The sequence below is a fragment of the Leptinotarsa decemlineata genome, unplaced genomic scaffold (assembly GCF_025532065.1).
Source record: "Leptinotarsa decemlineata unplaced genomic scaffold, Ldec_3_MD MMD2_tig00026354_RagTag_RagTag, whole genome shotgun sequence".
NCBI classification, from domain to species: Eukaryota; Metazoa; Arthropoda; class Insecta; order Coleoptera; family Chrysomelidae; genus Leptinotarsa; species Leptinotarsa decemlineata.
Genome location: NW_027412702.1, coordinates 42,454 through 58,356, shown reverse-complemented (window position 1 = coordinate 58,356; position 15,903 = coordinate 42,454). Strand labels below are relative to the sequence as shown.

General features: G+C 34.1%; 2 protein-coding genes across 2 annotated transcripts in view; one reads left to right on the top strand and one right to left on the bottom strand.

Moving 5' to 3' along the window:
- The first annotated feature begins 1,067 nt into the window (after positions 1–1,067).
- On the top strand, positions 1,068–10,000 carry LOC111518277 (probable ATP-dependent RNA helicase DDX55 homolog). The gene is made up of 10 exons (XM_023174687.2): positions 1,068–1,575; positions 1,639–1,808; positions 2,673–2,834; positions 2,889–3,135; positions 3,189–3,448; positions 3,506–3,703; positions 3,757–3,891; positions 9,374–9,560; positions 9,616–9,777; positions 9,834–10,000. The coding sequence occupies exons 1-10, from the start codon at positions 1,422–1,424 to the stop codon at positions 9,944–9,946; spliced, it is 1,788 nt and encodes a 595-aa protein (XP_023030455.1). The 5' UTR covers positions 1,068–1,421; the 3' UTR covers positions 9,947–10,000.
- Positions 9,937–15,903, bottom strand: part of scra (anillin, actin binding protein) — a 31,438-nt gene continuing 25,471 nt past the window's right edge. Inside the window, exons 13-17 of the mRNA XM_074184514.1 lie at positions 14,073–14,311; positions 13,340–13,513; positions 13,094–13,288; positions 11,303–11,475; positions 9,937–10,169 (exon numbers count right to left, since the gene is read on the bottom strand). Coding sequence (XP_074040615.1) covers positions 10,067–10,169; positions 11,303–11,475; positions 13,094–13,288; positions 13,340–13,513; positions 14,073–14,311 — 884 coding nt within the window. The 3' untranslated portion in view covers positions 9,937–10,066. The remainder of the gene's footprint in view (positions 10,170–11,302; positions 11,476–13,093; positions 13,289–13,339; positions 13,514–14,072; positions 14,312–15,903) is intronic.

Below are 15,903 nucleotides of genomic sequence, written 5' to 3'. Positions count from 1 at the left end.
TTATTTCCGAGTGAAATATGAATCAAATATAGATGGTGATGAAATAAATTTAATTAAATATAAAAAATGAATATGATTCAATAAATGATTGAGGTTATATCTCATTCTAATCAATGGTAATTAACGATGAAAAATTTACTATTCATTTCATGTTTACATATATATGAATATTTATTTTTGGTACTGTTAAATCCACTCTCCTCGAAGCATGTATCCATTTCTTACATCTAACCTCATTAATATGAGGTTTCATAAATGGTATAAAAACACGTTTTCTTCCGGATATCGATTATCTGATGTACAATTCGCAAAACAACAATGCTTTTTTGGCATTATACTAGCACAAAATAATTTTTCATATCAGATTTATATTTTTAAATAATAAATTAATATTACGTAAATAACACTGTTTTACATGTGAATAGTTTATGTTTGTCCCTACTACTAGTGCTGCCTCGAGTGACACGTTTACTGTACTATTTTCAGGAACACTTCTTATTTTCTGTCGGACTCAATTAGTTTTCGAAATATAGCCTGTAAAGTTTGTATGATGTCATATTTTACCATTTTTTCAAGCAATAAACGACTGCAATTCACATATTTTTTATTCAACACATCTTTTTCCATATCATCGCACTTTTTTCTATCCTTTTCCATTCCCCTATAGCCAAGTTTTTTTAAATTAGATTAAAATTCCATAATTTGTCACATGCTAACTTAACCTAACCTAACCCGACCTAACCTATCTCAGTGTAACCTTACTTTACAATTTTAAAAAACTATGTATCCTCAACATCTAACCTGACGTCCAAACTCTAAGAGGAACGTATTTTCGAATAGTGAAACTTAATGCAATTTATAAAAAGTGATTTGTGTGCACCTGACAAATTATGGAATTTCATTCTAATTGCAGGAAACTCGGCAATTAGTGATTGAAAACTGATAGAAAAAGGTGCGATGATATGAATAAAGTTGTGTTAAATAGAAAAATATGTAAATTGCATTCGTTTATTGCTTAAAAAAAGGTAAAATATGACGTCATACAAACTTTGACAGGCTATATCTTAAAAACGAATTGAGTCCAACAAAAAATAAAAAGTGTTCTGAATTCCTACCATCACGTAGTATCATCACAGAAAAATTCGCGAAAATCCGAATAATAATACAAATACGAAGGTTATGGGGTGTCTTGATATAGATACAGAAGTTATTAATCTGACATAGCACTCAAGAAAGTGGCAAACCAAAGACACGTGTTTCGGGCTTTTGACAATAGCTGCCTCCGCGCTAATGAAAACTAATAAAAAGAGTACTGGTCGAGATAGCACCAAATTTGGAAGCTGGGAAAATAAGCAAGAAGAAGAATTATATGGTTATAGTAAATGTTTATGTTTGCGGTGGTAATGAGATGAAAATTCAAAATGTCTAAGTCGTGGAAAGAATTGAATATTTGTTTTCACGAAGAAGTAGAAAATGGTATCAAATCATTGAATTTTCCAAAAGCTACTCCAATTCAGACATTCACCATACCACAACTGCTTAACAAAAAAGATGTTGCTGCAGAAGCTGTGACAGGTCAGTTACACATTTCACTTATATTTTACTTAATTACATTCATAACGATCGTCACATCCTTAGGTTCTGGAAAGACTCTGGCGTTTTTAATACCCATTGTAGAAATTCTGAAGCGAAGAGAAGTTGAAGAAATATGGAAAAAACATCAAGTAGGAGCTCTCGTAATATCTCCAACAAGAGAATTGGCCTTGCAAACAAAATTTGTTTTGGATGCATTGTTGAAACACGTTAAAGTAAGTTTCGTTGAAAAATTGATAGTTTTGTTTTTGTAAAAGCTAAATGATTTGCTATGCACGCCAACTCAATTTAGTAGCACAATTACTTAATAATACTTTCACAAGTATATTTAGTTTCTGAATTGGAAAACTTCTTCAAATTTTGCTTATAATTACTAATTACTTCAAAATTATACATGTTTAAAGTGGCAGCGATGAAACCATTAAAAGTTATAAGTGGAAAGTTATTTTTCTATTTCACTTATATTTCATTTATAAAGGGAGAAAAAAAGACAATTTACTTTCATATATTCGAAGTTTAACTCAACACACATTGGACTATACATTTTAACGCTATCATTTGGAGAAAGCCGTCCTTATGGAATAAACTTCCTGAGAATGTTTCTCCATATGAATGTAGTCTCCAGCAATTCTAATCAAATGTAAATTTTTACATTTTCATAAATGCACTTCTCTTTGAGCACTTTAAAAATGTTTCTGTAGTGCTTGTGAACTTTCATAAAAATATTGCTTAGACTGCCAACCAGTACCAAAATCCCTATAACAACTTCTGATAATGGGTTTGAACATCAGATATGAAAAACAGAATTGGAATTATAGGGATTGCAGTCAGCATTCTAAACAAATAGTATAGTCCAATTTACTACATTACCGTTCGCATAGGTAATATGAGTTTGAAGTTGATTAATTCCAATACTTGGAATTGTCATATGAAATGATAACAAATTTTATTCAATAACAATGCATATTAGTTCATTTGTAAATCAGAAATAGCGAAGTTTTGTATAAGTAAATTTATATACATAGGAGTTTATTAATGTCATTCTATTGCTGTTTCAAATTATGCTTTATTTTCCTCAGAATTTGACTCAAATTCTGCTGGTAGGTGGCAACAGTGTAGAAGATGATGTAAATAACTTCAAAACCAATGGCGGAAATATTATAATTTGTACTCCAGGCAGATTTGAGGATTTACTCACACACAAATATGATATCAACTTAGCAAGTTCCTTGAAAAGTTTGGTAAGTCTTTCAGAATGTAAGCCATTATTTGTTTGAACCTGTTTTAATTTTTAGGAAATCCTAATATTAGATGAAGCTGATAGACTTCTTGATTTAGGTTTCCAAAAGACTATAAATATAATACTAAGTTATTTACCGAGGCAAAGACGTACAGGATTATTTTCTGCTACACAAACAAAAGAAGTGGAAGATCTGATAAGGGCTGGTTTACGTAATCCAGTTTTGGTCAGTGTTTCTGCGAAAGCTACCCAAAGTACACCTGATTTGTTGAACAATTATTATATTGTGACAAAAAATGATGGTAAATTTCATTTAATATGATGGATGACAAGGTTTAAATTATTTTTATTTCAGGCAAATTGTGCACGATAATATCATTCTTGAAGAAAAATAAAGTGCAAAAAGCTATGTTATTTCTACCGACTTGTGCCGCTGTTGATTACTGGTCTAATGTCTTCCCTCGCATTATGCCCAGCAACTTGGATTTACCTGTTCTAGCCATACACGGTAAAATGAAAGCTAAACGTAAAAGTATAATGGAAACTTACAGAACCGCAGATAAAGCCCTATTACTGTGTACTGATATAATGGCTAGAGGAATAGACATTCCAGAAGTGAGCAATCAACCATCGAACATATTTTATTTCAGTTAAAATTGATTTTTTTTTCAGGTGGATTGGGTGCTACAGTGGGACCCACCGGTTAGTGCTAGTTCTTTTGTACATAGGGTTGGTAGAACTGCTCGTCAAGGTCAGCAAGGATCGGCACTAGTTCTCTTACTTGAAAATGAGGAAGCCTATGTACCTTTTATTGAAACCAATCAGCGTGTTAAACTCGAACCAATTGAAGACCTTGCCACAACTGAAGAGGTTTAAATATTGTTTAAATTTTAAAAAAGATTCACTTAAAAACTGATTTCCAGATTGAAGAGCTGAGGGATAAAATTAGAAATCTTCAGAGAAAAGATAGAGCTATAATGGAAAAGGGTACACAAGCCTTTGTGTCACATATCAGAGCATATTCAAAACATGAATGTTCCTTATTACTCAAAGTAAAGGTATTTGGAAATTTTGATATGTAATATTTACTTGAAATTAATATTTCAAAATTTAGCAACCATATCAGCCTTTGAAATTTTCATCAGTTTCTGTAATAAGTTACAGCTGGCAGGGAATAGACTAGTAAGGGTGTTAATGGATATATAAATATAATGAAATATTGTTCTCAGTGGGGCTTTTTTATAGGCCTTTAAATATTGTTTGATAAAATGCTTTGTTTAACATAAATAGCTTTATATGAAGTCCCTTGAGTCACAAAATGTTACAGACAACAGCATCTAATATAAGTAAAATGGGGAAAACAAAGAATAAAAACATTTTATTTAATGAATGGAATGCTCCGTTAACATTTGCAAACCATCTTTTGATACAGGGGCACATTCAGAAAAGTATAAAACTCGAAGAATTAAAAAAAGTCTGCAGACAAAAGCAAAGAGAAGCCTGGAGAGCCTATTGTGAGGCAGTCGAAGACTTCCCACTAGCTTCTATGCTACAGAAGGCACTCTTAAATTACCACCATAAGGGTATTGCTTCCTGACGAAAGAGCGCTGAGATTCTTATGGAAACTTACTTTCCAGGTTGTCTTTCCTGGAACGACGAACTGGACGGAAGTATCAACAACACCTTCACAATACGACTGGCAATCTGCTAGTGCAGTAATTGATGAGGACAAGATAAGATGGGCCATATCGGACTTTTCCCCCTTCAAGTCACCAGGACCTGACGGTATAAGACCAGCCCTACTTCAATGGGGAATGGATATTTTTATGCAGCACCTGGTTGGAATATTCAGAGCCTCCTTAGCTCTGAGGTATATTCCCAGTAAGTGGAGAGAAGTACGAGTGGTACTTATACCCAAACTAGGTAGGATGGACTACACCTTACCAAAAGCATTCCGATCAATTCACATCCTTCTTTTTAAAAACTTTGGAGAGGCTATGTAAGCGGTACATAAGAGATGAAGTACTAGTTCACAACCCACTTCATCCAAATCAACATGTATATACTCTGGGAAATTCTACTGATTCGGCCCTTCACCATGTGATTGGCAGAAACGAAAGATCATTGGACAACAAAGAATCCACCCTGGGTATATTCATTGATATCGATGGAGCTTTTGATAAAACAGCCTTTCCAACAATTACCCAGCAACGAAACTTCACGAATGTACCCCTGGTAGTAGGAGAATGGATACTCATGAAGCTCTCTAGTAGAGCAATAAGTATCAATGTAGAAGACATCACAGTGTGAGGAATGGTCATGAGGGGATGTACACAGGGAGGTGTATTATCACCCCTTCTTTGGAACATAGTACTGGATACCCTGATTAATCACCTCAACAATAATGGATTTTACACAGTTGAATATGCAGATGACTTAGTTATCTTGCAGACCGGCAAATTTGTGAACACATTGTGCGATAGAGAGCAGGATGGGCTCAAATTATATGTTGCAAAATGTTATCGAGCTGAATCGATTCTGAATTGTAGGTAGTTAGTCTTTTTCGTCCTTGCTGTGGTCTGCGAGCATGATCCTGTTTTGAGGAATTTTTGTAATATCTGTGAGTTGGATGTGTGAAGTATCTTGAATTGACATTTAATTATTTTGGAATTCTAGTTTTACTGCTTAGACACATTCATCGCAGGTTAAATTATGTGATTGACGCTCCTTAATGAACACAAATGAAAATTGTCAAGAACTTAACAGTAACTGAATTATCACATTTCTCAAACTCGTTCAGATTTGGAAATCCAAATGGTATGTTTTTTGCTTCCTTTTGAATTGTTGTAAATAAAAATTATAGTATTGAAACATAGTCAGTAAATATCGAGTTGACAATACAAAAAGCAATACAAGGGGTTGAGGCTTTCGGGCCGAGGTTTTTAGTGTCACTATTTTTTGGGTTTGAAGGCCGTAGATTTTTGGAATTCCTTCCTGACGTTTCGCTGACGCGAAGGTTTATACATACCGAGTTAATATCTCTCATGACTGTATATCACGGCTTCGTAACGCGTAATTATGTTGACTCCTCAGGTAGTTTGGTGTGCTAATAGGGAAACACAACATACAACAAATCCTTAGGTCAGCTAAAGACAATAGGGACCCAGTATCCACTTTGGGGGTTTGGAGTCACCAAAAGATCCATGGGAACAAGGCTGAAGGAGCATGAAAGAAACTACAGACTAGGCCAAATATACGAGTCAGAAGACGCACGCACGACAACACGCACACAATGAAGGAGACGACAGGATTGTGATTGGAAACACAGAACTCATTGCCCCCTACTAGGGATACCATAGCCGACTGGTACGGGAGGCAATAGAAATCCACAAACACACGGATAATTTTAACAGAAAATAAGAAGCTGTGAACCTCAATCGAATATGGAGTCCCATTCTGAGAGGTTAAAGAACAGCAAACAGCATGACGGCAGGTAGAAAAAGGTTGTCAATATTGTCAATAACGAATGTTATTGACAATATTCCAAATCCAGGTATTATCACACCAATCTACCTGAATCAACATATAAACGCTTTACGTAATTTACCCAAATTGTGTATCTTTTTTATTATCACTGTAGTGTGCGCTGGTCAGGCCCTATCCCCCGAAGCCCCGATACATTCGGGAGGGCGCGCCAGCATTATCAACCACTCCCCACACCTTGGGGTAAGTGCTCATTGGGTCCGAGAATCTTGTGCTCTGAGCAAGCGCAGTGAGCCAAAAATGACAGCCTTCTGCAATGGTGCGGCTAAGATTTCTGCCTTAGTGCGGCAAGCCGATATGATTTTAAGATTCGAGAGTAGAGAGAGCATTATTCAACCAAGGACTCCAATAATCAGAACAACCATCTTGACAGAGTGATCTGGATAGAATCTGCGGAGTTCGAAGAGAAATCTCGATATTTTATCCGTTTTTCCTCCTCTTTTCTAACGATATTTGTCTCGCCAGGAGCTGAAAACTCCACGAAAAACGTCGTTTTGCTCTGGTGGTTGAGACGGACTACATCAAGCTTATTAGCTTGTATGAGGGTGGGGAACGAATAGTTCCAGTAAATTCGGCACTTCTCGTTCCCCACAGCGGATTCAATATCCCCGGAGTGTTAATAATATTTTTGGCACTGTGTGGAAATTTAAATTGTTATTATATCTTGTAAGATTAGGATATTATATCCTGTAATAAACATTACTACTACAAGCCAGGTATAGGTATAAGCACACCAAACTGAGGAGTCAACATAAATACCCGTTACGCAGCCATAATATCCAGTCATCGAAGATATTAACTCAGGATGTATAAACCTCTGAGGAAGCTAGCCACTCGCACCAGTGAAACATCAGGAAGAAATTTCAAAAATCCACGGCCCCCAAACCCGAGAAATAGTGACACTGACATACAGGGGGCTTATAAAATATAACATTATACTAGGAATTTATTTTTATTAACACCAACAAAAAGTGATGAAATTATTCATTGGAGAAGTGTATACCAGAGAGTACTAACTGTAGTTCAATCGAGCCTGCAGAGAGCTAAAGATCCAGAATTCTTTCAAACCGGAATTGCAATGTTTATAATTTATTTCTTTATTGATTTTGTTTGGCGCTCAGTCAAAAAAATCAAACCCTGCTCTACTTTGCCAAGCTTTGGCTTCTATTGGGAAACTTCTTCAGGGCCTATAATTCAATGAGTTCTGAATTTTTTCGCCATTGAATAACATTACAATTCATACTTACAGTAAAAATTAGTGAAAAACATTATTGAACATATTATAAATTGACGAAAAAGTTAAACATGTATAGGATTTTTTGTGGGTTTTGCAAATGTCATATCTTCACATAAATGTCATTTCTCAATGGGTATGATGATTTTATAATAACAATAATAATATTTATTCATCCTCAAAGACGTTGACAAACGTATAGGATAGGTCAGTATTAAGCACATAAAAATCACATCAAGATAAAATTGTAGATCAGTAGATAAAAATAATACAATAAAAATTTATACAACAAAGTCAGAATTACAAAAATTAAAACAATTGTAGTTATAAAAATTGAATATGTCATGCCAGCCGCATGAACCCATTCAGTCGAGATGGTCCGAGAGAAATTCGCCAATACTATAGTAGGCCTTAGAAAGAAGCAATGTTTTAACTGCTTTTTTAAATGCTACAGTGTTCCTCTGTTTGAAATGGTCTGGTAACCGATTGAATAATTTTATTCCCATATATTTGGGAGAATGTTCGAATTTTATAGTTTTATGTTTAGGAATGCTCAACTCCTCTGCATATCGAGTTGGGTAGCTATGATAGAATGAGTTCTTAGTACAGTCTGTTATACATTCGCGAACATATAAAAGTATTTTAAAGATGTAGATGCAGGGAAAGGTTAAAATTTGATGACTAATGAAAAATGTCTTGCATGATTTCCTCCAAGGGATGTCTAGTAATTTCCTAACAACTTTTTTTTGAGTAATGAAAACCCTATCTTTGTCAACACTGTTTCCCCATAGGATCACATTATAACTTAGATGGCTATAGACCAGACTGTAATATACATCTAAAATGGCGCGTAAAGGCATACAATTCTTAATTCTTGAGATTGCATAATAACCTTGATTGATTTTTTTACAAACAACTGTGATATGGTCAGACCACTTCAGTTGTCTACACGAATGCCAAGGAATTTTGTACAACTTGTGCATGCCAGTGTCATTCCATTGATTAGTAAGGCAAGCGATTGCTTTTTCAGATCGTTTTTTAAATTAAAATAGATATATTTTGTTTTGGTCAAGTTTACAATCAGATTGTTCCTTTCACACCAATTTAAGAACAGTGATATTAATTCCTCTGTTTTTGATTTTAATTCCTCCTGACTCTCTATTGATTCAGCTAAAGACGTGTCATCTGCGAAAAGAGTGAGAGCATGTTCATTACTATTTCCAAACGCCTCTTTCTTGAAATGGTTGAAATTAATAAGTCTTCTGATTGTATGAATAAGAAAACTGACATTGATAATCAATCTCACCAGCATATACAGTAACTTACTGGAACTACATCAGAAACATAATAATAATAAAAATTGTATCAATCAATAACTCTTTCTTTAGAGTCAAAAATTATAAAATCATCATACCCATTGAGAAATGACATTTATGTGAAGGTATGACATTTGTCAAACCGACAAAAAATCCTATACATGTTTAACTTTTTCGTCAATTTATATGTTCAATAATTTTTTTCACTCATTTTTACTGTAAGTATGAATTGTAATGTTATTCAATGGCTAAAAAATTCACAACTCATTAAATTATAGGCCCTGAAGAAGCTTCTCAATAGAAGCGAAAGCTTGGCAAAGTAGAGCAGAGTTTGATTTTTTGACTGAGAGACCCTGTTAATCCATTTTATTGTACATTTCTCCAATCACTAAGATTACCCACTTATGAATAAACTCATCTAATCTCTTCTAATTCATAATTTTCAAGGAGCTACCTTTGGGTGCAGTGGCAGCTACGTATGGGTTATTACAATTACCTAAAATGCCGGAAATGAAAAATAGAGATCTAAGTGACTTTCCTGAAATATCTAACTTAAACATTGACACTGTGCCTTATAAAGACAGAATCAGGGAGAAGGTTAGACTACAAAAAATGGAACAGTATAAGGAAACAGGTAAACGATTTGAGAAATAGGTTAAGTTCATTAATAATTTTTTATCTTTGTTAAGGCTCATGGCCAGGATATAAACAGAAATTTATAAAAAAGTCTTCTGAACCGTGGTCTGTAGCAAAACAGAAAAAAGATGAGAGAAAAGAAAGGAAACAGAAAAGAAAACAAATAAAACAAACAAAATTGGCCAACAACGAACCGTTAAAGAAAAAACGGAAAGGTAAGGCCAATAAAGTTACAACATTCATTATTTTCTAACTTGTTATTATTTAATAGGAATAAGCGAAGAAGATCTGGAGGAACTGAAACGTGATATAATGTTATTGAAGAAATTGAAGAAAAAGAAAATTTCCAATGAAGACTATGAAAAAGAAATCGGTTTACTGTAAACTCATGTAAATATATTACTTAATGAATCTAATATAAAATTGTAAAAGTATAAATGTTTTTAATATAAAACTATAAGTTAGTTAATATTTTAACTATACTGAATATGAAACATAAAATAATTATTGCCGAGAGCTTCCCCACATCCTTAAGGCTGTTAAGGCGGCGTTGAACTTATCGCACCACTGTATTCTGTCATCTTTGGTATCAGCTGACAACAGATGTCTAAAAAAAAATAAGATGAACAATTATGAGGTTATTCAATTCAAGAACTGTATTTCAAATAATAATAATATCGATAGGTTTTAGGAGGTTCTAAATTAATGTTGAATCTTAAAATTTTCAAATTTGTTTTGTCCGTTAAAATGTCGTTTGTTTTTGTAGCTCCATATCTCAATAAATATTTTTTGTACTGTGCTTATATACTGATGATCAATAGAGAATTTTGTACTCTATAAAAATTAACCAGGCATTTGGCAATAATAGCGTGAATGAACACACTGTTTGACATTGGTTTGCAAAATTTCGTTCCGGAGATTTTAGCCCACAAGATGAGCTCTGAAGAGGTCAACCTACAATAATCCAGGACGAGCATTTGAGGACCCTGGTGGAGACTAACCTATCTCAAACGGGAAGTGAGATGGCGAAAGAACTGGGCGTCAGCTCCCATACGGTTTTTGATGGTTAAAAACGTACTGGAAAGGTCAAAAAGTTCGAAAATTGGTCCCCTATGATTTGAACGATTAACAGAAATTGTCACGTTGAGGTCTGTCTTTACTTTTGCGCAACCTAAATTATCCTTTTTTTTGATCAGATTGTCATTCATGTATGATGGAAAGTGGATCCTCGATGAGCCACCCAGGCACTTCCCAAAGGCGAAAACCACCAAAAATGACCATGGTTGCTGTATGGTGATTCACAACAACTTTCTGCAACCGGGCCAAACCATCACAGCAGCAACAGCCGGCACTGGTCAACAGAAGAGATACGATCTTGCACATCATTTTTATACTGACGGAATTAATCGACTTGTGTCACGTTGGCAAAAGTGCACTGATGGTGCTTATTCCCATCAAATTGAATAAGTACATATATAATGTATTGCTCAAGCTATTTTCACGAAATAAGAAATATTGAAAGATCACTGAATAGAGGACCTTCATTAAAAGTGAAAAACGATGGGGTATTCCCCTACAGAAACGAATGCAACATGAGTTATTTTTCATACACCCTGTTTATGTGAAACTAATTCTCCGCAACAGCCTCATAGTTTATCCTCAAATCAAATTTCATCACCATCACAGATAATAAAGGAAGTAAATAGACAAATGTTTAAAAATAATTGACCATATGCTTACCTGATAATAGTTTTATCTCCTTTGCATATTGTAACCAGGCTATCCTTATCCTTTGGTCTAGCTACCCTTTCTCTTTCTATAAGGAAAGTATGTAGCCTGGCACATATGTCTCTACTGACTGGGCCTACTTTTTGTGTTATACAATTTTTCAAGTCAATTGTATCTATGGGTGCCTGGAATGAAAATGACATACTTTAAGAAAAATCATTTACATGATTAGTATAATACAATGAAAAATTTAGATTGAAAGTGTGAATATAGATAATAGATGAAGTGTCAAAATGATTACCTAACTTGAATGGAACTGGCCAATACTTGATGAAAATCCATATTGAAACATACTATAAGATTTATTTTGATAACTATTATAAAAGGTTTACAAAGCTGCAAGACGTGTCTTCCCTTACAATAGCTTCCTCAAGCATACACTTGAGGCTGATACGCTTTGTCAGAGGTTTATAACGTCACAAATTAGCTACATCGTCGTTCATAAAGTGGTGTAAGATTTTATACAATCACATCAAATCTGGTATTTCTGAATATTTTGAAGAAAACGGAGATCAATATTTCATTTATCAAGAGTGTGACAAATGAAATGTGACCTTTATCACTAAACAACCTAAGTTTCAATTGAACTTGTTATGTGGATTTCCAATCGATTATGGGGTGCTATACTGACTTCGTGAATGTGGTATGTTTATTATACTGTATAATAATGACTTGAAAAGGATTCGTCGGATTCGCCCTTCGTGGTATTAGCCAGGGGAGCAGTTGGTTTCTGATAGGTGTCAGTCCATTAACCTACATTATAGGTAATTTGAGACTCACTTGAACAAATTGTTCTTTGAGATAATTTGATTTACAACCAGTCTCCAAGTATGCCCACTCAATTTGTGAAGTTTTCTTACTTATACGAGGAATTGGGCAAATTTCGGATATGCGGTTGGTTACCTCCTTCACAGGCAGATGGGGCGATGACAAACCTGTTGTTTGTTGTCCGCTTCATCCTAGTTCGAGGAATGATACTCTGAAGGAATTCAATTTTCTTTTTTTTTTTTTTTGTGTCATCGCATCGACTACGTTGGTTATTAGCCTCGTGTTCTGGGTAGGCAATGTTAATAACTCCCCGAGCCACCTAAGGAGCATCATGACTATTTGCAGTCCATCAGCCATGTAACATTGCAGAATCATCCCAAATCCAACTAGATAAATTCTCTTGAGAAAAATATCTGTTCGAGGTTGGGATCGAACTTACCACCTTCCAATCGTGAGTCGGGCGAATTACCACTGCGCCAATTCACCGCTCGAGTTTCAATTATCGACTTTATGTTGATGATAGACACTACCTTGCACTGACGAGTGGCCAAACAGCCCAAAACCGGTCTGCAAGTGTGTTCCAATAATTGAAAATCAACTGCGGCAGTTGTATTGCCAACAGCATTTGCAGGAATAACTTCAGCAAAGAATCCTGCACTGACAGCTGTCGGATATAAAGCAACGTCCTTCGTAGTATTAGCCATCATAGGAGTAGTTGTTTTCTGATAGGCGTCAGTCCATCTACCTACAGTGTAGGTAATTTGAGACTGGTCTGAACAAATTGTTCTTTTGGATAATTTGGTTTAACAAAAACCGCAAAACACACAACTTTACTCTTATTGTCAGAAAGGTTTACGCTACAAAGTTACGTTTTATATAAGTTATACCAAAAACTATCTTCTCAATATTGTTTTATTTTTGTGTTTAAGTAAATCATGTACCGACATATAAAAATACTTGTGTTTTATTACTCACCATCTTCTTTTCATCATCTGGATACTTCCAATAACTGAAAGTGTCTCCTTTCAATACAACCCACCTTCTATGCCAAGCTCCAAATCCTGCTACATCTTCAAACATCGTTAAAAATCCACGATGTTCTACAGAAACAGCTAACTCACAGCAAATACGCATTTGTACAGTGCCATCTAGAGGACTCATAGACGGGGTCTAAAAGATATACATTCCATATCTTTGCATGAAAAATTATGAAACACTTACATTATTTAAACTCCAAATTTTCTTATTCACAGCTTGAACTGAGAATACTATGTATCCCATAACAGCAAACGAAGATGTTCTTACAGCATGTGGACCAGCAGGAGACTCTCTAATGGGCATTATCATTCGGGATTCTTGTTTTGATTTTTTTGGGGTTACTAATTTGTTACCAGACTAGAAAAATAATAAAATTTTGTACAATATTGGATATTCAATTATTCAGTAGAAGTATATATATGATATTATATGCAAATACATTTATGGCAAGTTTGAATGAAACACTTTTAAAATATAATATCTGTCTTGTGATAAGATAAATTCATAGAAAATCGGTATTTCATCCTATACAAAAAGAAAATTCAAATACAATGTAAATGATCACATCAATAAAATCCCCTTTCGAGTGGTGAATTATGTGAAAAAAAATATTTGTCGTTATTGACATCAAATCCCAACTTGCAGCTATCAATTTAAAAATGTTTCATGGGAATGGTCACCTAATACCACAAAATTTAAAAAAATACATTGTAATTCTTATGACTAACAACCTACGGAAAATCCAGGTGATCAGGTTTGCTGCTGAAAAATAATATAAGAGATAAAATATTTCACCTATGAACTGGTTGGATATTGAAGACATTACTACTGAGTCTCCCTTATATCTACTCAATGATAACATAAATATATAAGGTACAAACATTAATATTCCCAATAAATATCTTGAAATTCACACCTTTTTGTTTATGTGGTATTTCACTTCATGAGGGAGAAACTCTTCTTGGGCCTGGAGACAGTATACTTCAAAAGTTACAGTGAAATCACTGTAAATGTTGTTCAAAACAACATCTCCGGGTATTCTCAGATCTGTATCAGGATTTTTTGTGTTGTGAACTACAGTGGATACTAATTTTGTGGGAACAACTTGTTCCCCGCATTTGATTAAGCACACAACATGATGACCTTTGCCGCCAGCTGGAAATAAAATATAATTATTATATAATAACACATTTTTCAAATTTATAATAGTTTTATTTGTTTTTAACATTTTCGCCTGTATATAAAAATATTTTTTTAATTTGAGAAATTATAACTGAACAAATTCGGCAAATAAACGTTCGTTTAAATAATAGTAATATTGGTGTAAATTGAAACTATTGAAAGGGATATATATATATTTTTGGGAGTGATTAAAAGAGAGATATAGACAATATGGGAAACTTCCAAAGGAAGGAAAAAAGAAATTCATTTCAAAATAAACTCTTCACAGAAATGTGTTAATCATCCACAGAAGTTACTTTCAGACAAACTGGAAACCCTCTCGAAAAAACTGGCAAATAAACGTTCGTTTAAATAATAGTAATATTGGTGTAAATTGAAACTATTGAAAGGGATATATATATATTTTTGGGAGAGATTAAAAGAGATATAGACAATGTGGGAAACTTCCGAAGGAAGGAAAAAAGCAATTCATTTCAAAATAAACTCTTCACAGAAATGTGTTGATCATCCACAGAAGTTACTTTCAGACAAACTGGAAGCCCTCTCGAAATAAACTGATTTATATGAACATTGAATTATACAAAAACATTTATCCTATTCAGTTTGTACTCCAAAAATTCGTTGCGTAGTTGAATCATATATCATTCATAGGAATACTACACAATATAGTATATGGGAGAGATAAAATTTCACTTACATGTAACACTGTTATCCTCAATAGTGGACATCGATATTTCAATAAGACACTGATCTTATTGCTTCTTCAGCACCAATTTGGATAACATTACAAAATGAAGCACCTCATTCATTCATAAAGTTACGACTTTTTATCTCTAATGAGTTAAATCTACTCATTTGTCGATAACAGTATGTAATGACATTCACTCTTTTATTTGATTTAATCCCATCCATAGGAATCTTGTTTGAATTGAAAGGGGTATATTTTGAAAGTGGTTCATTTTTGGAAAAGAAAACTTTTGGCTTTCTACTGCTCCATATTTATACAAAAAATGTATGAAATTTCCAAAGGAAGAAAGATCAATTAATTTCAAAATTGAACGGAATTAATCGCTTTCTTCCTTCCTTTGGACGTTTCCTAATTTTTTAAATAAATATGACGAATTAAAAAAATATACCCCTATCAATTTAAACATGATTCCTATGAATATAATTAAATAAAATGAGCAAATGAATGCCATTACGTCCTGTCATCGTGACTTTAGCAGATTCAACTCATCCGTGACATAAAGTCGTCATGAATTGAGTGTTTCATCTTGTAATGTTATTAAAACTGGTGCTGAAGAGGCAATAAGGTAAGATATTTATTTTGAAACATCAATGTCAGCCACTGAGGATGACAGTGTTCCACGTGAGTGATATTTCGTCTTTTTTATATACTACATTGTGTAGTAATCCTGTGAATGATACATGATTTAACGGCATTTTCAAATTGTGTATCAAAACGTGAGGGGCCTGCGTACCAAATTAGAACCATTTAATAAAAATGTATCTTGCCAGAACTCAGATGTCCTAGCTGTCTTTGAAACCTGGCTGAATGATTCCTT

Excerpts from the sequence above, each read along its gene's own strand:
- LOC111518277 (XM_023174687.2), top strand. The coding sequence starts at position 1,422 with ATGTCTAAGTCGTGGAAAGAATTGAATATTTGTTTTCACGAAGAAGTA. Across the intron at positions 3,449-3,505 it reads GAGGAATAGACATTCCAGAA|GTGGATTGGGTGCTACAGTG; the intron begins GTGAGCAATCAA and ends TTTTTTTTTCAG. Across the intron at positions 9,778-9,833 it reads GTTAAAGAAAAAACGGAAAG|GAATAAGCGAAGAAGATCTG; the intron begins GTAAGGCCAATA and ends ATTATTTAATAG.